At 42.7% G+C, this 23,837-nt stretch overlaps 1 protein-coding gene across 1 annotated transcript in view; it reads left to right on the top strand.

Annotated features, from left to right (window-relative positions):
- LOC124278110 (vacuolar protein 8-like) overlaps positions 1–23,837 on the top strand; it is a 214,022-nt gene that overhangs the window by 9,075 nt on the left and 181,110 nt on the right. The window contains exons 2-3 of the mRNA XM_046713857.1: positions 5,510–5,744; positions 6,123–6,245. Of these exons, the coding sequence (XP_046569813.1) occupies positions 5,510–5,744; positions 6,123–6,245 (358 nt within the window). The remainder of the gene's footprint in view (positions 1–5,509; positions 5,745–6,122; positions 6,246–23,837) is intronic.

The following is a 23,837-nucleotide window of genomic DNA, read 5'->3' as shown; positions in this document are numbered from 1 at the left end:
GACTAAAATAACAATTCTGTTATATACCAAGATGACACTTACACATCAAATAAGCTTTAATTATGCATAATCAGGAAGAACCCAATGTCAAAGATTCAGACCTTTTTCCAACAATTCAGATTGCTAATTGTCAAAAACTGAAAAAGGCCACATTAATAAGATTTTGGAATAATTTTTTATGATTTTGAGTTTATTGTAAGGAATAAACACTTCTCCTTGCCTAATACCGATAATTACAGCTAAAATCGGTTTGTTTGGTTTGTAAACAACTTTTACTGCATCTTAAAGTTTCCTTTTTGTTAGTTTGTAACTTTTCCTAAATCTTAGTTTACAAACTTTCATCCATTCACAGTAAATAACGAATTTATAGGCCACACAGCAATCAATTATTGCTTTCACTCTTTTAAATAAGGTAACTTGTTTTACTTTTTACTGTTTTAAATATAGGCAATTATTTTAATTAAAGTACATGATCATTTCATTGATGTTTTTGTTTTTGAAATGTTTAATGCTTGCTCTATCAAATTATAAAGGTTATTTTTTGGAAAGAGTTTAGAATTTCATTTCAGACAAACTTAATTGGTAAAAATACAGGGTGGTGCACAGATGTATATATACTCCTCACAAAAAATTAAGCAACAAGTATTTTCAGTGTAATGACTTTATCAATCTAGATAGTGATTTTTGCCAGCATGTTACTGAAAGGGAAATATTCAAAGAATACATAACCTTTAGTGACTGTCATTTTGACTTATCTGATAACATCGACAACATCACCCGAACACAACCACCCTCAGAAACAACATGCAAAATGTGTGGCAGGAATGTTCTCCACATTTCACACATGCTGCCTGATTGGTTAAAACCTACCTGTAATCATTCCCCTGGTACAACAAGCGGGTCCTAACTTCATTTTTATGGATGAGTTGTTAATCATGTTGTTTAGATCAACAACATCACACATATGGACTGGCCTGCAAGGTCACCTGATCTTAATCCCACTGAACATGCTTAAGACTTTTTTGGAAGTCGTGTTTACACTCTCCATGTTCACCCCCAGACTCTGGATGACCTTGAACAGGCGTTACAGAGAGAATGGCAGAACATTCCACAACAGCAACTTTAAAGGATCATTTGGTCAATGGAAAGACGTGTAGAAGCTTGCATTTGTGCTCATGGTGGTCATACGCGTTACTGAACACTGCTTCACTGTCCAAAACTGACTTGAACTTGAATGTTAACATTTCGCTCCATCAATGCAGAACATTTTGTACGACTGTTTCACAGGTACATGATTTTGATAATTTGTAAGTCTATTATTGATCAATACCCTTTATTTTGTTAATCGTGTGTACATATGTTTCACCTCTCTATTGCATCATTCCATGATTTGCAACTTCAATAAATGAAAATGTAATGAGACTACATATTGTGTTGCTTAACTTTTTGTGAGTAGGATACAAATATGTACAATACAGATATATAGACACTTCCCTCCACTGCGAAATGATGTCCTCATCATTTAATCCTACCAGTCACAATATCCAAGATTGCGTCAGATACTCGATGTGACTGATCGGAAAAACTTGCTGAATCGAAGAGAGTGTTGAGATAATTGGCTCTTGTTAGCCAGTCCGTCTATCAAACTCATGAAAAGTAAGTTGTGGTTAATAGAGTCAAATGCCTTGGAAAAGTCAATAAAAAGGCAATAGAACCTTCCATTTTTCTTTGACAGATATTTAGTGGCCATAGCTTGAAGGGTGAAGATATGGTCTGTTGTTGAATAATCCTGTCTGAATCCAGCTTGTGCCTCTGCAATTGTATCATTATTGTCACATCATTGTTTCAGTCTATTATCAGCTATTGAGGCTAGAATCTTGCATAAGGAGTTGATCAATGAAATTCCTCTATAGTTATTTGGTTCTGTTTTAAGGGCATATGATGCTTTCCCCCCAACATTTTGCAAAAACTAAACTATCATACAATTTGTTAAAGAGTTTAGTTAATATAGGTGATATGTAATTTTTAGTAGCTTTAAAGATGTCTGCGACTAATCCATCCGGTCCTGGTGATTTATTATTTTTAATATTTTTCAAGCTTAGAAATACCTCCTCTTCCAAAAAAGGTTCATTTAATACAGCTAAATGTTCATCCTCTATATCAGTGTCAGTATCCGCTTTGCTCCACAAATCTTCAATATTATCATCAAAGGAAACACTGTTTAAAAGTTCATTAAAATGCTTAAACCATTGATCTACAGATATGCCCGGAGTAGCTGAAAGATTCATCTTACATGATTTTAACACTTTCCAAAATTGTTTTGGATCATTACTTGATTCACTGAGTCTATTTCTTTGACTTTGAAAATAATATTCTTTCTTTAAGTGAAATGTGAGTTTAAAATGCCTTTTGTAACATATGTAGGTATCAATACTACCTCCGACAGCCCTATGAGATCTCAGGGCTGAGTATTGCTTGTGCTTCATCTCCTCCAACTCATTATCCTACCAAGGTGGCTGATGTATATTCATTGAACCAGCACCTGGGTTTCTAGAAGTTTTCTTGAACTGATCTGCTGCTCTTTTATAAAGATATGTTATAGATTCCACACTCTGTTCAACATTTTCCTCTATCTGCTTCAAAATAGCATCACAATGTTCTAAAAATAACTCCTGGAAATGAAGCATAAATTTATTACTAGTATCCTGAGACCAGTAATATTTGGTCCAACTCTCCTGGTCCATTTGCTCTGTGTCATTTGACTGATTATCTGATGGAACTGGTTGATCTGGCACCAGAGGAAAGACAACAGCACAATGTAAGGGGAAATGATTGGATTCATCCCTCTCAAGCACATTAAAAGAGCTAAAGTGTGGAAATAAGTCAGTGCTTGAAATGAAATAGTCAACCACACTGGCACCGTTATGGGTTATGCAAGTGAAGTTACCTAACTTATCATTAAATAGTCTCCCATTTAGTGCATGGAGACCATGGGTACAACATAAATCTGCAAGTGAAACACCATATTTGTTATACCTTGTGTTATCCTTTGTATTTCTTGGGATGTTAAAAGTATCAGATGGGTAATCCTCACTGTTATCATGAATATATTGCAACTTGTCACTGGGAATAAAATCTAATAAGTTACCCATTCTTGCATTAAAATCCCCTCCCACTAATATATAGTGTTGGCTATATTTTTGGCTAATTGTCACAATATACTCTTCCAAACGTTGGATTCCATCCATGTCCTTATCAGCATATATGGGGGAAGTTTCAGGTGAGATATAAACAAACATCATCACAGTGTCTTTATCAAGTCCAAGCTTAGATGTTTCAAACAGTATGACCACACAATCCTCAAAATGAGCAAATGTTCTTCTAATATAGTCTACAGGTTCTTTTTTAATGAACACAGAGACACTACCACTGTATCGACACATTAACTTTTGCTCAGGTCTACAATAATGGTATGAACGAAAAACCGGACAGTAATGTCTCAAAATCCTTCGGGTCTCTAGCAAAGGTCTCACAGAGTCCAATTATGTCATATCTTGAGCAGAATTATTTAAAGTCACTAAACGTGGAACTCACATGTTTGTATAATCCTTCGATATTCCAACTAAGGATACTACACGAGCCATGGCCTAATCCTCATTTGTCTCGGTAAGTTGTTGATCGCGTGATTCTACTTGGAGTGCTCTCCCCTTCACTTCCGTTGTCAGGTGTAAACAAAGAGGCGTGGCTTTCTGTTTGACTGTGTGCTCCATTTGAATTATGAGATCGTTGGTTTCCACCTGAGGTACACACATTCTTATTATTTTCTCTGTCATGAAATGAACACTTTCCCATCGACGAGTAACTTATCATGTCAGATCTTTGGTTTCAATCCCGCTTTGAGAGCATCTGAACACAGTGGTGCAAGCAATCGGCGAGCTTCTCGTACACACTGTGTGAGATCCTCTGTGACACGTCTCGGGGTTTCCCGGTCTCATAGTTTCCTCCATGATGTAGACAGAATATTATTCTTGTCGCTTGTGAGAACAAAGTTGACGATGATCGGTGGATTTTGTTTTCCATTCCGTAGGCGATGGGCTCTTGTGATAAGAATATCGTCCGCTTCAGCTATATCTAGATTGTCTCTGATAAAAGCCCTGACTTTATTTTCAGATTTGTCCCAAGTCTCGCCCTTCTCTTCTTCAATGCCGTGGAATAGCAAGTTATTTCTCCTTGAACGGGACTCATAATCATCAAGTCTATCATTTAGCTGCTTTATCTGGTCACACATGAGTTTATTATCAGAACGGAGCTGGGTAATTTCTTCCCTCTGCTCGCTTGCCTGTGCCGCCATTTTGTCAACTTTCGTATCCCATGTTGCTACATGATCATTAATAGTCTTAAGGTCAGATTTCAAGTCCATTATAGCAATCATTAAATCATCGTTAGTGTATTTGGCCTTACTAATACCTACAGCACCTGTATCTTCTAACGATAGCGTTGACTGCCTGTTAGACTTGGGGCCGGGGTTAGGCTCCACATCACCACACTCGGTAAACAACAAAGACATGATCAAAACTAGTCTCAAAGTCATCGAAACATACTTTCTTCCAATTGATATGCCATGCACAATCGATCTTGGCTTGTTGGGTTGACAGAAGGTCGCTATTTTCATTCGGTATTGTTCTAAACTGATACTCATCTCGGGAGCTTCGTCGACACGTGTACACTCTCACAATACCCAGCATGCTCCCAATATACAGTGTTATATGTCATGACTTCAGTTGTCTGCATGCTTTCTCTTGCCCACTGTCACCAATTTTGTCTTATATAGTATATACTGCAACTATAGGACGACAGTCTGGAGCAGACAATTTAGTAGTTGACATTATGAGTGTCAGTCTATGCAGTTTGGATATTACTCCAAGGCCAAATGTTGACATAGCATCAAAATCAGGTAATATGATACACCCGACCCACACTGGATATCTTGACCAAGTTGATAAACAGTCTCTTTGTTGTTTCCTCCTCCTGATTTTACCCTAAGGAAATATGCATTTGCTCTCTTGACGTCAATACAGCAATATTTCAGTCACATCATTTATATCAAAAGTTTCTAATGTAACTCTTTTTGATCATGGTTTGTACCCTGCAGGCACTTCTTGCATTTGGCCTAGGACAGTCAGTGAGTCCCACCAGTTACCTGTTATCCACAGTCACCTCATATGACAACCATTGGTTGCTGAAGGCTGGTTGTTGCCTGGACCTTCATGATGGCACCTGAGACTTTAGAAGCTTTTATGAGATGGCACCATTGGACAGTTCTTGCAAATTCCTCGAGTTTTTGTAACAGAAGTGAAAACATCTACCTTTACTTTTCATTATGACATTCCATCAAACAATGATTGACCTCTCTCCTTATCCGCTATGCTTTCTTTACTTTACTCTATGCTTTCATTCCAACGTAGCAGCTATGGAGATGCTGATAAACCAATCTTTTTCATGTCCACAGCATACAGAGGTGATACATGAGTTTGAGATCTGCATTGAACGACCTAAGCCAAGTGCTATTGATGAGGTGATAGACCTGCTGAAGAAGATTCTCAATTACTGCATTTGTGTTATGACATGTGGTTGTGTGGCCTCATACAGATCTTCAAGTGGAATAAATGGTGAAGAATATGGAACACTGCTGTTAGACGATGAAAGAGTAGCTGTTGAAAATCTGCTTGCATATTTGGAAACAGGTATGTAATGAACATCTGGAGGTAGACTATCATGATTGACACAACAAATCCTCATAGCCTGTTAATGGCGTTTTCTTCCATTCTCAGAGCATTCTGTCTTATCTTTGACAACTAGAAATGGATGTGTTTTTATTTTGAACGGAACATGTATCCCATAGTCTGATGGATGTTATATAAAGATCACAGAACAATTCAAAACAGCTTTAGAATAATTTCTTAGTAGCTTACAGTTCCATGAATGTGGACATGCCAGGTAAGATAGTCGTCTAATTTGCTGACTTGTGGGTAGGCCATGCAGTGTTCATATAATACTGGGACAAATGAAGAACTGATTTCCTCATTCAGCCAAATTGAATAGACTTGAAGTTTGTGTTTCAGACAACTGTAGTGATCCAGTGGTGTCACCTCAGCATCTACGGGCCCTCTCTATTCTGACATATTCTGACAATGATGATTTACAGCGATCAGCAGCTCTTTGTTTTGCAGAGTTCAGTGAAAAGAGTAAGTTGTTTTCATTATCAGTTACAGTTAGAACACAACTGCCTTGTGTTGGTGGAAAAAGGAAGAAGGGGGGAAAGATAAGGCTGAGGAGTAGTTTTTTAACTAAAATATATCTAAATGAAGGAAATACCAGAAAGAAACAGAAAAATGAGGGGTACATTCAAGAGAAACAGTACAGTAGTTGTTGTATAAGACAAAATTGGTGACAGCAGGCAAGAGAAAGCATGCAGATAACTGAAGTCATGACATATAACACTGAATACCCTTTCATCGCGTGCCTTGGTGGCCTAGGAGGTTACAGTGCTAAACATGATTTTAAAGGTCACATGCAACGCAAAACTCAACTTTGTAGATTCTGATACCTTTCGGTATGGACTTACAGTAACAAATTATCAAAAATGCAAATTCAACTTATAAAGTTGAAAAATAACGTGATGAAACACACACACACACCCCCACCCCCACCCCCACCCCTCACCTCGCCCAAAATCAGAGTTCAAGCGATTCACTAATTTCACCCCAGTGCTGGGGTGAAAAGTGGTTTCAACAGCTGTGCTGCGCTGCGCCCATAACGCATGCGCAGTGATTAGGTTCGGACAGCTTGAACCAGGAAGGCGACTGGTAAAAACACAGCAAGTGTTGTGTGCAAAGATCATCGCTGTGGTCGAAGTTGGAGAACAAAAGATGTTTCTTGTGATTACAAGCATCTTTGGTCTGCAGTAATTAAAAAAATACACTGGTCCCATACTTTTTGTTATATGTTTTCACATCTTGCCTTTTGGGGGTTGGCAGATTTGCAAACCAATTTTTCAAGAAAGTGTGGCATTAGAAATACTAATTTCTTTGTTAAAAATTGCTCAGCTTGAAAACTGAAATGTTTTAATACATGTCTGTGGAAACATAGAAAAATATGTTGATTGTGATAAGCAGTCTCTGTCACAGACAAAACTCAGTGTCTGTTTTATTGATACCTATGTGTCTGCCTGCCTGCTAATGACAATTTGCAATACACAACTTCGATCATTGACCACATGCAATTTGAACTTGAAACGTATCAGGCTATACACCATAAACAAAATACATTCATTTATGGCTCGTGCAGCTGAGTTCTGTCTCTGTCACATTATGTAATTACACAGACAGGCAGGTGTGATACTTGTACACATGACATTTTATTATGTCTGTGGGTTGTAAACAAACTGCATACATTTTTCTCGGATGACTGGATCGGACGGAAACCGGTGCAAACTCAGATTGTTAGTTTCAAGTCCTGCTTTGTACTTGGATGAACGACAGTTTCCAGTCATGCAGTAGTTCACCATCTCAGTATTTGTTGATTGGATCAAACGCAAATGCAGAAAAAATGAGCATGTATTTACAAAACCCAACATCTCTTTCTCTCTCTATATATATACACACACACACAATGAGTCCTCAGGGTATGGCAAAAGAACCAGCCAATGAAAGGCTTCGTTACACTTGAGTGCACACCCGCTCTGACTGGGTGCGGTCTCCCGGGTGCTTTGTTTCGAGGGAAGTACACCCAAGTATAAATGATTGCACTTTTGATTTGCGATTTTACGCGTATAATTTTGTTTATTTGGTTTTTCATAATCAGCAATGTATATTATATGTCATGAATATGTCATGTCATTGATCTCTGTCACTGCTCATGAATATTGTGTCCTTTTCGTTACTCAAGTCTCAATTCACGCTTTTCAGCTGTCACTGATAAGACTTGTCAGAGGCAGGGCCAAGGTGGCCAGACTTCGGTTTAGGGACACATGCATGACTCTCACCATCCCCATGAGTGCAAAGACTCACAAGACACCTCGATTTTCTACATTGGTGACGATTTCACAGATCCCTAGTTTGCCACCGGTGGTTGTTTTCAGTGCACCGCTTGGATCGGGTGTTACACTTCCCTCTGCTACAGTGTGTGCGCTTAGTCAGAGTGTTCACTCTCATGCGGCGAGTTCAGTCAGTTTGGCGCTTTCTACCACAGGGATCAGTTCGGTGCTTTCAACCTTTGCGCCGCTTTCGTCCAATTCGGCGCTTTGTCCCAATGTTGTGCTCTCATACCCTCCTGTGGTGGCTCCAGGCATGCTGGTAGTATCCAGTGCGGCGCTTTCAACACCTTTCCCGTACATCGCTTCACCTGCCTATCGAGCGCTGTGTACTTCCAGTGTACCGCTTGCTAAAAGAGCGACGCTTGCCTTCCATTCACCACTTACTTCTAATGCGCCACTTGCTTCCAGTGCTCCACTTGCTTCCAGTGCTCCGCTTGCTTCCAGTGCTCCGCTTACTTCCAATTCGCCCCTTACTTGCAATGCGCCGCTTGCTTCCAATGTGCCCCTCTCACATGGATCAACATTACCACCTATGCCTGGTTATTCTGTTACATCGTCAGTATCACATAACCTCCCTGTGTGTCGCTTCAAGCTCCTTTGACTCATACAGCAGCGGGTGTGGGTTCGGCGCTTCCTGCCAGAGCGCCACTTCCTATGACTGCGGGGCTCTCCACTAGTGAACTACCTTCTGTTGGATCTGGTCAACTGCCCAGTGTGCTGCTTTCTACCAATGCGGCGCTTACTTTCTATGTGCCGCTTACAACTACACATTTGTCTCAGCCAACGGGATAAATTGGCGCTTCATGATGAACAGTTACGTCATCCTCCTATGTCAGACACGAGATCTATTATGCCCCCAACGAAGTAGTTCGCCATCGGATCTTTTGACTTGCTTTGATATGAAACCGGGTGACTTTGGCTCCATTACATTTCCTTCTCGTCCCTGTATTACCCAGCTTGCGGCTTCCATAGATGAGTCGTTTGACAATCTTCAGAAAGTCAAGGATGGTTTTCTGGCCCTCGTTTTAACTTGGCGTCTTCTCATGTCCATGGGTTCTCAACATTGATTGCATCCCCGCCGGTGGATGATGACATTGCTTTATTGGGGACGAAACAGAGAGTCTATTCTCCTTTTTTGGTGGAAGACCGAGAATTGTCTCATTTGGATGGTGCCATTCGCATGGTGTTAACAGCGATGGAAGCGGTGGCCATGTCTGTATCTCATGCAGTCTCTCCTCAACAAGCTTATATTTGGGCCTCGATGGTTTTATTGCAAGGACAATTTCAAACTATTCTGGATCAGCTGGCTCACTTCTTTTCTTACCTCATGGCTGTGCGGTGTAGGGGTCCTCTTCACCTGTCCTCCTGGGAGGATAGGTTCCACACGGATCTCTTCCACCAACCCTGGTCTGGCAGGTCGCTGTCAACGGTGCAATACATGATATATCAACTACGGTTGGACAGGACGCTCATCTTCAAGTCTCTGCGGAGCTGTTAAAATTCCATTGTTTACAAGTTGTATGTGCCTAACAACCCAGACCTGCGATCAGGGCCTTCCAGTTTCTTTTGTGGGAGAGGCTCGTCCAGGGGGCGTTCCGGTCGTCAGCGCCGATCCATCACTGCTTCTCGACCAGCTCCTGGATCCGAGCAGTCCTCCGCGACAAGAGCCGACAAACGGTGACTTGCAGAGATTACAGCACAACTGGGTCCTTCTGCCTCCAGTTGTGCCTGTCAAGGATTCCCCAGTAGGCAGAAGACTTGGGATTTATGCCCGCAATTGGACCTTCTTGGACGACCCTTACGATCTTTCCATTCTGTCCAAGGGATTTCAACTTCCTGTAATCGGCAACCCGCCTCTTACTCTGCATCCGGACCACAGGACGTATCCCACTTATCAGAGGGCTGTCCTACGGTCCACCATAGAGACTCTAGTTCACAAACTTGCGATCGAATCCCTGGCTCCGGCTCCCGCCAACCCGAGGTTCTACTCACCAATCTTTGTGGTCCCGAAGAAAGACTCCGACAAGTTGAGACTCATTTTCAACGTAAAACTCTTCAACCAGATGTACCTACAACCACCTCCTCATTTTCAAATGGTGTCGGTGGCGCTCCTCAGGACAATCCTCAAACCAGAGGACTACATGATCAGTCTCAACCTTCAGGGCACTTACCTTCATATTCCGATCTTCCCCGACCATTGCAAGTTTCTCCGGTTTGTTTTCGAGGGCACCCATTATCAATGACTTGTCCTCCCGTTTAGAATTTCTTCGGCTCCATGGCTGTTTACACGGGTGACGAAACCCATCACCAGCGTTCTGCATCGCAAGGGGATAATCTTTGAAGCATACATAGGTGATTGTATCCGGGCACAGACCGATCATATCCTCCTGCTTCATCACATGCAGTTCATGATGCAGCTACTTCGCCAGAACCGCTTTGTCAAGATCTGGCGGTTAGTTCCCCTTGCAGCATCTCAACCCAGGACTCTTCGTTAATGGCAGGAACTCAGGGGTCAACTCCAACTTCGACCTCTTCAGTTGTTTCTGGCTCCACACATCAGGGTGGGCGATCCGCTTGCGCTGATCTTCTGCCTCTGGCGCTCCATCCCCATCTCCAATGGTGAATGGAAGAATCGAATGGAGTGGAGTTTGTTTAAGGCCGTTCGTTCTTACTCACCACCTGTACGTGGACGCATCTCTACACGGGTGGGGGGGCTCACCTTTCTCGATCAGCAAGTGGCAGGGCTGTGGTCTCTCGCAGACCACGCCTGTCACATCAACATATTGGAGCTCAGGGAGGTGATTCTAGCAATCACTCACTGGCAACACCTTCTACAGTCAACCTACCCGTGAAGATCCGGGGTAGAATAGGTCTTCAGCAACCCATGCTTGCCACAAAAGGCGACTATGCTTGTCGTAAGAGGCGACGAACAGGATTGGGTGATCATGTTTGCTGACTTGGTTGACACATGTCATCGGTTCCCAATTGCACAGATCGATGCTCATGCTGTTGATCACTGGATTGTCTGGTCCAGACTCGATTATTTACAGACCGCCACCATATAGCTGGCATACTGCTGAGTGCGGCGTAAAACTAAACTCACTCACTCACTCTACAGTCAACCACACTAATGGTTTGGTCAGACAATGCGGCAGTCATGTGGCACATCAATCGGATGGGGTCTACAGGGTCTCCTCAATTCCTGCAGTGGACACAACAGCTTTTCCAGTTGGTGGACTCTCTCAACATCACAATTCGGGCCAACCATATCCCAGGAGTGAAGAACGTGATTGCAGATTCTCTGTCCCATCCGGTTCGTCCATCTCCGATGGAGTGGAAACTGCATCCGCAGGTGTTCCAGACTTTGTGTCTTCTGATGACAAACCCGACAGTGGATCTGTTCGCCACTTCAACCACCAGCTGCCTCTGTTTGTGTCTCCGATTCTGGATCTGTTGGCATGGGGACACGACGCTCTAGCCATTCCGTGGAACGATCTAAACAAGTACGGGTTTCCGCCAGTGGCCCTGCTTCCACGCATACTACTGAAACTATGCACGACACAGCGGATGACACTGCTTTTGGTCGCGCCTTTTTGGCCGGCCAGAAGTTGGTTTGTAGATGTACAAGTATTGGCCGATCCAAGTCCGGTACCACTTCCCGATCGCGCCGATCTACTGATTCATCCTCACTCCGATCAGCTGCATTGGTCTCCGCTCACACTCCATCTTCACGCCTGGCGCATTTACATAAGTCGCTAACTGCTAAGAGAAATTCCAAGCAAGTCGCTACAGCTATCACCACGGCACACCGAACCTCCACCAGGTCACACTCTATGATGACAAGTGGAAGAATTTTTAGGCGTATTGCAGAATGAAGGGTATAACATCTTGTTCTACTGCTTCACCACAGATTGTTGCGGAATACCTACAACATCTTCAAAGTACAGGGAAGCTGAAAGGTTGTACATTATCTTTGTACCTGGCCTCCCTTCTTACCGTTATTGCACCGGCTTCGGGCGTGAAGGTGTCTACCATCCCTGAGCTCCAGTCTCTCCTCAGATCTTATAAAGTTGCTGACCAATCCCGGAAACTCCGACCGCCAGCTTGGGACCTTTTCGTGGTGCTTAACCACCTTACATCAGCGGACTACGAGCCCTTGGAGGAGAAAGACTTTGAACATGCCACCTTTAAGACCTTCTTTTTCATGGATTTGGCTACTGCTGCGCGCATCTCAGAGTTACATGCCCTGGATGTCTCTCGGGTGCGTTTTGAAAGGTCCAGACATGCTCGAGTATTTCTGGGTTTGGGGTGGAATTTTGTCGCCAAAAACCAATTACCAGGACAGCCAGACCACACTTTCACGATCCCGCCGCTGTTCACTATCTTGGGTCCTGACGACACAGAAGATTTGTCACTTTGTCCTGTTCGGGCATTACGGATATACTTGGCTTCTTCCAAGGACCGATGTAGGTTGCGTAAGAGACTCTTTATCCCGCTGTCTACTGCCTCCACTTCTGAAGTTTCTCGCACCACTCGGGCGTTTTGGGTGCCTTTCACCATCTGGCGGGCTTACACCTACGCAGACCTTCCTTCCTCTCACAAGAACCGGGCCGTAGCTTATACCATGGCGCTCCATAGAAACTGTTCCCTTAAAGCCATCATGGAGGGATGTTTTGGGAGATCGGACACAGTCTTCGCCTCATACTATCTTCGAGATCTCGCAGTTATGGACGTGGAAGGTCTGCACCAGGTCGGTCCTCTGGTCTTGCCTCAGCAGCTGTCGTCAACCCGTACTCGCAGATGAGAAGCAATCCTTCCTCGCGTCTGTCTTATGTGCATAAATAAAAGATATCGATGTTATCCATATGTTGGTACTTTTATTTGTTTGGGCATAGACCACCTCACCTAGGGAACTACGGCATGTCTGCACTGTCATACCCATGACTCGATAGACTGAGAGGCCAGTCTTGTGCTACATGCAGAGGTGGCCCACACTCCGCTTACTGACCTCTACTCTCTGAGCAATTACGTCAGTGAAGTGGTTTTCGAAGCGTTCCGCTGCTAAGTTCTTTCTCACCTTTGGTAAGTTAGGGGGATTGGTACTGAACATTAAACGAGTTGAGCAACTGGGCTGTTCACCCTTTCACCGCCTTCCAGCGTGTGTCTTTGGGGGATGGTTTCGAAGCAGGGGCTGTCCAGATTAAGGTCTTCGACTTAATTCACTGGGGCCACTTGATAAATCGCGGGGAGGCAAGGTCTACTTGCTAAACTGCATCCTTTTGCTTGTGAAAAGTTAATTCGGGACCGCCCACTCCCTAGAGTTTTTGTGCTGTGTAAACCAAGTTGTTATCAGCAGCAACCCATCACAAGAGTGGAGTCAGCATATCGGAAGTTGGTGCTTTCTCCTGGCCTCCTTGTGTTATGCAACCCCACAGTTGTAGAGTTTACACAAGGTAATCTGCGGCCCGCCTTCCAACCATGGGATAATGCTTACCATGAGATGGGATAAGCTTAATTTTTTTTGAAATTTTAACCATAAATTGTATATTTATATACTTATCCTATCTCACGCGATACCCACCCGACCTGCCCCACATCACAGATTACTGGAAGCTCCAAGACAAGAATGACAGGCACAGAGCGTCACGTGATCATCTGAGCGATCCGCACGCTTATTGAGATGATTGACAGGTACTGCTATCGGAGTGGAGGCAGAGGTCAGGTGGTCAGAGGACAGAAAGCTTTGATTCAACTTTAGCCTACAGCACGTTTCCACACATGGTCGTAGAAGAAGAAGAGAGGTGCATACCGTGAGATAGGATAAGTATATAAATATACAATTTATGGTTAATATTTCCAAATTTCAAGACATTAATCGGTTATCACATTTTTACAAAACACACATACAACAATTTACAGTTTTCTCTTTTTTCTTGCCAAGTATTTATTCACAACTTTCTTCAAGTCAGTGTCTGAAGCTGAAGATGTATTCAGGGGATTCATGAGAACTTTTGAACTGCGAGTCTGTTCCTATGATCTGTCACTATCAATTTTACTTTTGAGAACACTCTCAACTTCAGAAGTGGACAGAATCACAGTTGCATGAATGGACAGTGTCATAGTATCATATTGAAACAAGGATTACTCCATTCTCAATTGATGCTCCCTTATCGGGCATGCACAGAGTGGATGTGACTGGCTAGCAGACGCTGCACGAAACCGCACCAGACAAACTTGTATGACATGTTGTTGAGTTACCGAATCAGTAATAAATCCCCAATATGAAGATCACAAGTTCCCGTATTCTATGACATGGTGTCAGAAGTAAAGTACTGAAGAAGTAATTGAGAAGATGGCACGATTTTCTTCTCCAGAAAACTTTGATTTCTCCACACCGGCCCAGTGGCCCCAATAGCGGCAACGGTTCATGAGATTTCGTTCCGCGACGAAACTTGATAAACAGTCAGAAGAAGTTCAGATAAGTTCACTCATTTACGCAATGAGAAACGAAGGGGAACACATTATGAACTCTTTTAGATTTGACGAAGGTGAAAAGGGGAAATTTGACAAAGTGATTCAGAAATACGATGAACATTTTGTTCCAAAACGGAATGTGATTCACGAGAGAGCCAAGTTTCACCAATGCAATCAACGATCGGGTAAAAGTGTGGAAGCGTTTATATTCTTGTTGTATGAACTTGCAGAGTACTGTGAATTTGGGAATATACGTGATGAAAGTATTCGTGACAGGATTGTCATTGGAATTTCTGACAGACAAGTTTCAGAACCGATGCAATTAATTCCTGGATTAACAATGGATCAGACTATACAGACAGCCAGGGAAACGGAACTAGTCAGGTCTCAAATCAAGAATCAAGACAATATTCAGACTTTAGAAGAGGTAAGGAGTAGAAGTTCCAGAAATATGAACTTTAATGCCCATAGAGCTAGAAGAATTGGTCTCTCACAAGGTTCTCACCATGGAAGTAATGGTAACCATGGAAACCAAAGGAATCATCAATCATACGGTCAGAATAAGCCCTGTTCATGTTGTGGTAATCTTCTTTCAGGAAGGTGTCGCTAGTGGTCAGACATGTCATGTATGTAACAAGAAAGGCCATTATGCCAAGATGTGTACAAGCAATAGAAAACAAAATGTTCACAGTGTAGAGACAGATGTTTTGTCCGATGATCAGGCAAGTGGATTCTATAAATGGATCTGTCAGCTGTGAAGATGATAGATGTATGGATGGTTGACACACCTGTTGAATTCAAAGTTGACACCGTTGCAGACTCCACAGTGATTTCAGTAGAAACTTATGACAAACTCTTCATCAAACCAAAGTTATTACCACCAGATCAAGAAGTTTCAGGACATTCGCACATAATAGGGTGTTCAGGATTGTTTGCTGCAGCACAGGTGAGATATCATGGTGAATTATACAAGTTCAATCTTTATGTCACAGACGGACATAACAATCTGCTGAGTAGGAATGTTTCACACAAGATGGGTTTGGTGAAAGCAAACTTTCATGAAATCAGCACAGATATTGATGAAGTACGCTCAAGTGTATTTGGTCCTTTCAGACTCATGAATTGTGAACCAGTGAAGATAAAACTAAAACCTGAGGCAGTTCCCTTCAGTATTTCAACGCCACAAAGAGTACCATTTCCTTTGTTAGACAAAGTAAAACAAGAGTTGACACGTATGAAAGATGCCGATATCATAGAAGAAATAACTGAGCCATCCAGTGGTGTGCGCCAATGGTACCGGTAATGAAGAAATCAGGAAAGTAAGCATTTGTGTTGACCTGAAAAAGCTAAATGAAGGTGTAGAAAGAGAATGCTAGATGATGCCAGCATTGGAAGATATGGAAGATATTGCTCCAAAGCTATGCGGATCCAAGATATACAGAACCCTAGATGCGGTTATTATCAGATTCCTCTACATGAAGATAGCCAGAAACTTACTACATTCATGACCCGTTTTGGACGTCATTGTTTCAAGAGAATGCCATTTGGAGTGACCTTAGCTCCAGAGATATTTCAGCGCAAGATGACAGAGCTCTTGTACGGTACGGTCTACCCAGTACAGAAGTAATAATGGATGACATACTCATTCACGGTTCGTCCGATGCTGAACATGACAAAAGACTTAACGACACGATCGACACCATTCAGAAAGCGGGACCTAAGCTGAGCAAAGACAAAGAAATCAGAAATTGTATATTTCGGACACAGAATAAGCAAAGATGGAATCAGTCCCGAATCAAGCAAGGTGGATGCCATTCTTGAATTAGAATCTCCGAAGGATATTTCGGAACTTAGACGCATCTTGGGACTTGTGAACTATTTGGGGAAATTCCTGCCGGATATTTCCACAGTCACGAAACCAATGACTGATCTACTACATGCCGATAGTATGTGGTATTGGGGCCAAGATCAAGAGTCGGCTTTCTCCAAAGTGAAAGCCATGGTAACCAGTGCTCTGGTACTGGCATTCTGTGATCCCAAGTTGCCAACCATGGTGAGTGCGGACGCAAGCAGCTACGGTCTAGGAGTTGCCTTGCTACAGCTGCATGGTGGAATCACATGGAAGCCAGTGGCTTTCTGTTCAAGAACGCTAACGGGTTCGGAGTGTCATTATGCGCAGATCGAAAAGGAGACTCTAGCTGGTGTATGGGCGTGTGAGAAATTCAATCGCTACCTGATAGGTTTGGATGGATTCAAACTGCAAACAGATCACAAACCTCTCGTTCCACTCATCAACTCATATGATCTCAACAAGGTGCCACTCCGATGTCAAAGACTGTGAAGATGTGAAGAAGTAGAAACCTAATTGGAGTCAACACATTAAAGATGATGTCGGCCAATGACCCAATCATCCAACGTGCTATGCAGTTCACCCGGACAGGATGGCCAGAGCACAGTAAGAGCATACCATCTGAGGTACAACAGTTCTATGTCGTGAGAGGACAACTGTCAGTAGTTGATGACCTACTGGTGTTCCACGATCGTATCATTGTTCCCAAAGTTCTATGAGAGGAAATCTTGGAGCAAATTCACTTGGGACACCAGGGAGTAAATAAGTGCCAGGAAAGAGCAGCATTGTGTGTGTGGTGGCCAGGGATATCAAACGATATCAAGATGAAAGTGTAACTTTTGTCAGACTCATAAGCCGAGTCAGAGAAAGGAGCCACTTATCACAGCCCCACTTCCAGAGAGACCTTGGCAGAAGATTGCTGCTGATTTGTGTTTTGCCAAGGGACAGAACTTTCTTGTAGTAGTGGACTATTACTCAAGGTATCTTGAAATTGCTCACATAACCAATTTAACATGTTCACAAGTGATGGGCAAGTTGAAGGCAATGTTCGCTCGATGCGGCGTACCAGAAGAATTTCGCTCAGATAATGGAACACAATTCACGTCTGCAGACTTCAAGTTGACCACATCAAGTCCGCACTTTCCTCAGTCTAACGGCAAAGCAGAGAGTGCAGTGCGCATTGCGAAGAGGATTCTTAACCAGGAAGATCCCTATCTAGCTCTAATGGCCTACAGATCCACACCTAGTACCACCACAGGGGTATCTCCAGCTCAGCTGATGATGGGCTGACAAATCCGCTCAACGTTACCGGAAAACCTGGTTCCCCGGCCTAATCTGAAACAGGTGAAAGAGAGAGACAGTGCAAAGAAGTCTTCATACAAGACTTTCTACAATCGCAGACATGGCGTGCACTGGTTGCCAGAGCTGCCACTAGGTGCACCAGTTCGAGTCAAGCTTGGCGGCGAGAAGACATGGTCGACTCCAGGCACTGTTCAGACCAGGGCACAGACCCCTCGGAGTTACCATATCAAGACAGCAGCGGGTGACCTAAGAAGAAATCGCTGTCATCTGAGGTTCGATGAATCTCAGACAGCAGACAGTGACATTCCACAAGACTCGCACACTAAGGTTGAGTTCGAAAAGTCGCCTCCAATTGAGTGCAGTGTCAGTAATCCTGTGTCTGACACTATCCAGTACACAACACGGTCTGGTCGACCGGTGAAGCCTCCCCAGAAGTATGGAGACTGGATGTGAAGTGACAATAATGTTAAATAATTCCTTGAATTGACTTTTAATTAATTGCATGTGCCAAGGAATAATTTTTTGTGATCAGTGACATTCAAGTTCATGTTCAGTGAAGTAACTTTTATTTCAAAGGACAGTTAATTCACAAATATGTGAACACTTAAAAGTTGTGTTTATTATGGACTGTTTCAAGTACAGATGGAAGTTGCCTACAATCGTCACTGGAGACTGAATTAATGTTGCAGAGATTTACTTATCTCTGGCCAGTTAAAGTAAATGTTCATCATCAAGTGACATTAAGGCTAAAATTGTTTAAAGAGTTTATTTTATCTTAAAATGGGGAGATGTCATAGTATCATATTGAAACAAGGATTACTCCATTCTCAATTAATGCTCCCTTATCGGGCATGCGCAGAGCGGATGTGACTGGCTAGCAGACTCCACGCGAAACCGCGCCAGATGAACTTGTATGACATGTTGTTGAGTTACCGAATCAATTATAAATCCCCAATATGAAGATCACGAGTTCCCATATTCTATGACAGACAGTAATTGAACAATGTTCAGATACAAGTTTTCAAGTTGAGGCTTGAGGCTGGTCAAGGTCTTCAGAATGGTAAGGGTGAACTGGTGCCAAGCTCCCCTGAAAACAGCTCCTTAACTTGACTCCACTCAATCTGTGTCTGGTCGACATCAAGTCCGAAGTGCTCTGTCAGCTGTGTTTCTGAAAAGAAACAAACACATGTAATTAATATATACACTTTAAATCATTAAAATCAATTTTATTCCAAATAGATTACTGGTCATCACAGGTAAATACTAAAACAAATTACTTGATCATGATTCTGTGGGACACAAAGAAGAATCTTCTAAAAGTCAAATGACATGACAGCAGAATAGTATAGATATATGTGATACCTCAGCATCCCCATGAAAAGTAAGGAAAGAAGGATCTCCAGCCTTCCTCAGATCCAGCGCTGATAGGTTTGTGAGGATGGGTGTGACCCGTACTCACTCTTCCATGTTCTGTATCAGGCGGTCGAGAAAGATGTCCTTTGAAGACTTGATATCTGTCTGCCTGCTCTCAGTCTTCTCCAGGTTGTGCACGTCAGCAAGCTGATCAATGCGACTTAGATATGGGCCTGGCTTGTCTTTCATTTTTCTCAACAATTCAGCGCTGCTTTGTATTTGTGCTTCCAAAACACTCAAATCCAAATCAACTTTGTTAGACCAGATAACAGAGAGCACACATCACAGAGCAAGAGAATAGTGTACAGTCTGTCATAAGACTTGAGCTGCCTGTAGAGTCCTTGAGCAGTGAAACTCTGCTTATCCCCAGCTCTCTTAAAGCTCTTCACAGTCTAGCCCCTCTATATCTGGAACAGCTTTTATCCAGATACCAACCTCAGAGAACACTGCGGTCAGCTTCACTTCAACAACTAAATGTCCCCAAAACAAGAACAACACTCTACGGTGACAGGAGTTTTGCCAAAGCAGGCCCTGCACTCTGGAATGAACTCCCGCCAAATATCCAGCAAATCAATGACTGTGATCTATTTCAAAGTGAACTGAAGACCCTCCTGTTCCAATGAGCCTATGACCTGCACCTTTGAGCAAATTATGGATTTAGGTGCACTACAAATATGAATTTTATTACTTTATTATTATCATTCGCCATGCCTATAGCATTCTCTAAGTCAGCAAAAATTGATGGGTAGCACTGCCTCACTGCATTAACAGCTTTCTCATGACTGAGCCACCAGGTATGGACAGCCTTCTTAATTGTAATTGGACATCCATTTGGTTCGCCTTCCATTTCTTTATTCAACAGCTGCATCTTTTCCAAGCTTTTTGATCTCACAGTGCTGTAATGGTAGTACTTGAACAGTCCCATCAGCAGTTCATCCACACTTTCAATGAGTTTAACAAACTTGAATGCTGAACTAATAGCAAGCTGTAGCCTGTGATTAACACAGTGCACATCTATCACAGCTCGATTATTTTTCTTACTGCTGGTCCATCACTTGCAAAACACTGACTGACTGACTGACTGAGTTTAGTTTTACGCCGCTTTTAGCAATATTCCAGCAATATCACGGCGGGGGACACCAGAAATGGGCTTAACACATTGTGCCCATGTGGGGAATCGAACCCAGGTCTTCGGTGTGACGAGCCAACGCTTTAACCGCTAGGCTACCCCACCGCCCCCACTTGCAAAACAAGTCATCTTCTTCTGGTCAAGATTTGCCTTTTCCACATAGTCTTTAATACTCTTCACTATCGTATCTGCTGTTCCATTTGGTATTTCAGAATTCTGTAGAAATGCAAGCTTTGAATCTCCATTCTAAACATAACGTCCAGCAACTGCAAGATGCTTTCTGGTTGAGACATCAGTGTACTCATCCAACATTAGTCTAAATGAATTGCTATCCTTTTTCTTCCCAACAATTGTTTCTTCGACAACTTCGGCTTGGCATTCTATGAATTCCTGAACTGTGCTGTATCCAGTGTGTGATGCATTTTAGCCGTGATTGAGCATTGCCAAGTTTGATGCACCAAGGCCTATCAACAAGTCAATAAGTGGGCGATATAAAGTTGTGTGTGGCAAGTTATGCTTGATAAGGAAGAACAGTACTTTCTGTGATCTTCCAGTGCGGCAGTCTCCTTTTCCGTGTACTTTCAGAAAATATTCTCAATGGACATGTCATCTTTTCCATAAGTACTGCATCTTGATGCATTTGAGAATTCTCAGGAAGGGAAATCTTGTCAAGTCTGACCGTCTCACATCCAACTTCTATCCAAACCTGAGATCCATTTCTGCCCTTGGTGTTCCATTTAGAACATAATTACAAAACGTCATGCCCTTCTTCTTGTTGACCGTGAAGGTCCGGGTTAGAATGAACCTTCTGTAACCCATGCTTGTCGTAAGAAGCGACTAACGGGATCGGGTGGTCAGGCTCGCTGGCTTGGTTGACACATGTCATCGGTTCCCAATTGCGCAGATCAATGCTCATGCTGTTGATCACTGGATTGTCTGGTCCAGACTTGATTATTTACAGACCGCTGCCATATAGCTGGAATATTGCTGAGTGCGGCGTAAAACTAAACTCTCACTCACTCCTTCTTCTTGTCATCTTTTGAGAAGGCCAGGTTGGGGTGTATTAGTTCAATCGTCTTGTATTTGGAAACACCTCTTCTCATTTCTTGGCTCAGTATATAACCCAGGAACATGCTAAGACACATACTGCAGATATTCCTCTGGCCGCAGAAACTGTCAGGAAACCCACCTATATGGATGACAGCATGGCCTCATTAGAAAATGCAGATGAAGGCATAGAACTGTACACTCAATTAACTCAGTTATGGTCTTGTGCATGCTCAAAAATGGTTGTCCAATTTGCCGAAAGTCCTAGATAACATTGCTGAAGAAGACAGAGCTTCTGAAATAAATCTTTGTATGGGCCATTTGCCATCGGTAAAAACCCTGTGGATAATGTGGATTGCTGAAAAGGATATTTTCACATTGAAAGAAGGAATGTTCATGCAAAATGAAAACACTGAAAGAGGTTTTCTCAGGCAAATTGCAAGACACTTTGATCTTTTAGGATTCATAGGACCATTCTTCATCACTGCAAAGATACTGTTGCGAGAAATGTGGTTAACAGGACATGACTGGGATGATGAACTGCTTCAATACCTGCAACAGAAAATAGAAAACTGGTTAGTACAATTGCAAGAAATACAAGGTGTTCAGGTACGAAGATGTTTGCATCTCAATGCTGAAGTTTGTTCAGTATCTATTCACACCTTTGTGGATGCATCAGAGGATGCATACAAAATGTTGTACTTACATGCACAGGAAGGTGTCTAGCAGGATAATTGCCCAATTTCGTGCAGCTCCATTGAAAGTTTGTTGCATACCACACCTTGAACTGATGGCAGCTGTACTTGACCTCAGACTTCCTGTGAAGTAGCTAAGATCCTTCAGATTGAGATTGAAACAGTTACATTCTGGTCAAACAGCATGAATGTCTTGTGCTGGATTAAAACAACAGTCATACTTTCAAACCCTTTGTTGCCAACAGAGTTGGGGAAATGCGTAATTTTTAAACTTATCCTATCTCACAACTTGCACATCTCTTCTTACTTCGACACTTGAGTGGAACGACTGTAAAACTTTCTCTTTAGGCCTCTCTTGTCCCATCACCCGTGCATTCCATGCTGCTTCTCCCAGCTGGGCAACTTACCAAACCCGCGACCGGAGCATGCAGCACGCTCCACTACGTACCCACATGACTACCTCTGAACAATCATTCCTTTTCTTGTTGCACGACAGTGTGGACATGCTGTATTATTACGGACATTATTTCATGGGGAAACATATAATCAGTCAAGAGAAAGGAAGTTTTGTGCGCACTACAAGACAAATTTCTCGTTCCTCGATCCTCACTGGTCTTGCAGTGACTGTATTGGACAGTGTGACGGGGGAAATGATGTGTCAAGTGAAATTCACTAGAAGATGATGTTTTTAAGGCCTACCTTCGTGTCCATTCATGGGGTTTCGCTGATAGAGACAGGGAAACCACAGAATCTGATCCCACTCCCGCCAAGTGTATCAAGATCCAACGACCAAAATTTGTACCTCTACGCATGAGAGACCAGGAAGATTTTATGAACGCTTCCTCAGATTCCTACCTATCTGAGGACACTCGCCACCTATTATGTGTATGTAGTCAAGCGTGCTGCATGCTCCGGTTGGGGGTTTGCTAAGGTGTCCAGCTGGGAGATACAGCATGGAGTGCACGGGCGATGATACAAAGCTAGAAGAGAGGTGCTAGTCGTGAGATCAGAAAAGTATAAATATATACAATTTATATTAAAATTTTCAAGTATCCCAAATCTAACTCAGTGGTTATATAGGAGAAACATGCAGGCCTGTCAACACCAGAATCAAGGAACATCAGACATCAACCATCAAATCGGACCAGAAATCAGCCATACCAAACCACATAGCAACTCATCACAATCACCAACTCAACTTGACTGACTTCAACATCCTCGCTACAAACCAATCAGACTTTACTAAGCGCAAGATAAGGAAGGATTTAACATAAAACGACACTGACCACTGATTAATAGAGATCAAGGCTACTTTATCCCCACTGAGCTCATCAATCAACCCTAGCCTCTTGTATAAACATTACTGGCATCTAGGGCTTCCACGGGTACTCGAGTACTCGAGGACGAGTCGGGTCTAGCTGGACTCGAGTCCATTTTCAAGGACTCGAGGACTCAAAAAGGGGAGATAACTCGGATTATTTGACGTTGACAGACTGTCTGCCATGTGCTAAGCATGAGCGGCCGTTAATGTCTAATATTAAGATAAGATATAACTTTATTATCCCGGAGGAAATTCTTATACATCCAAACTGTCTCAAAATGAATATATACACAGTTCACAAAAATATACACAATAATTACATGCTCAAAACGAATGCTATTTACAAATAAAACTGACATGATATAATTCAATTAACCACATAGGTAAAGAGGCTGAATAATTCTAGTTCTAAACACATGATGGTGATTCAAAATATTTGTTGCTTTCACGAATACTTAATGGTATGAAAGACTGTCGAGCTCTGTTTGTTGTGAGGGAAGGTAATCGACAGC

Source organism: Haliotis rubra, unplaced genomic scaffold (assembly GCF_003918875.1).
Source record: "Haliotis rubra isolate DU_JTF1 unplaced genomic scaffold, ASM391887v1 Scf231, whole genome shotgun sequence".
In the NCBI taxonomy this organism is placed as follows: domain Eukaryota; kingdom Metazoa; phylum Mollusca; class Gastropoda; order Lepetellida; family Haliotidae; genus Haliotis; species Haliotis rubra.
The sequence above is the reverse complement of the archived record's forward strand: the minus strand, read 5'-3'. Positions and strand labels throughout refer to the sequence as shown.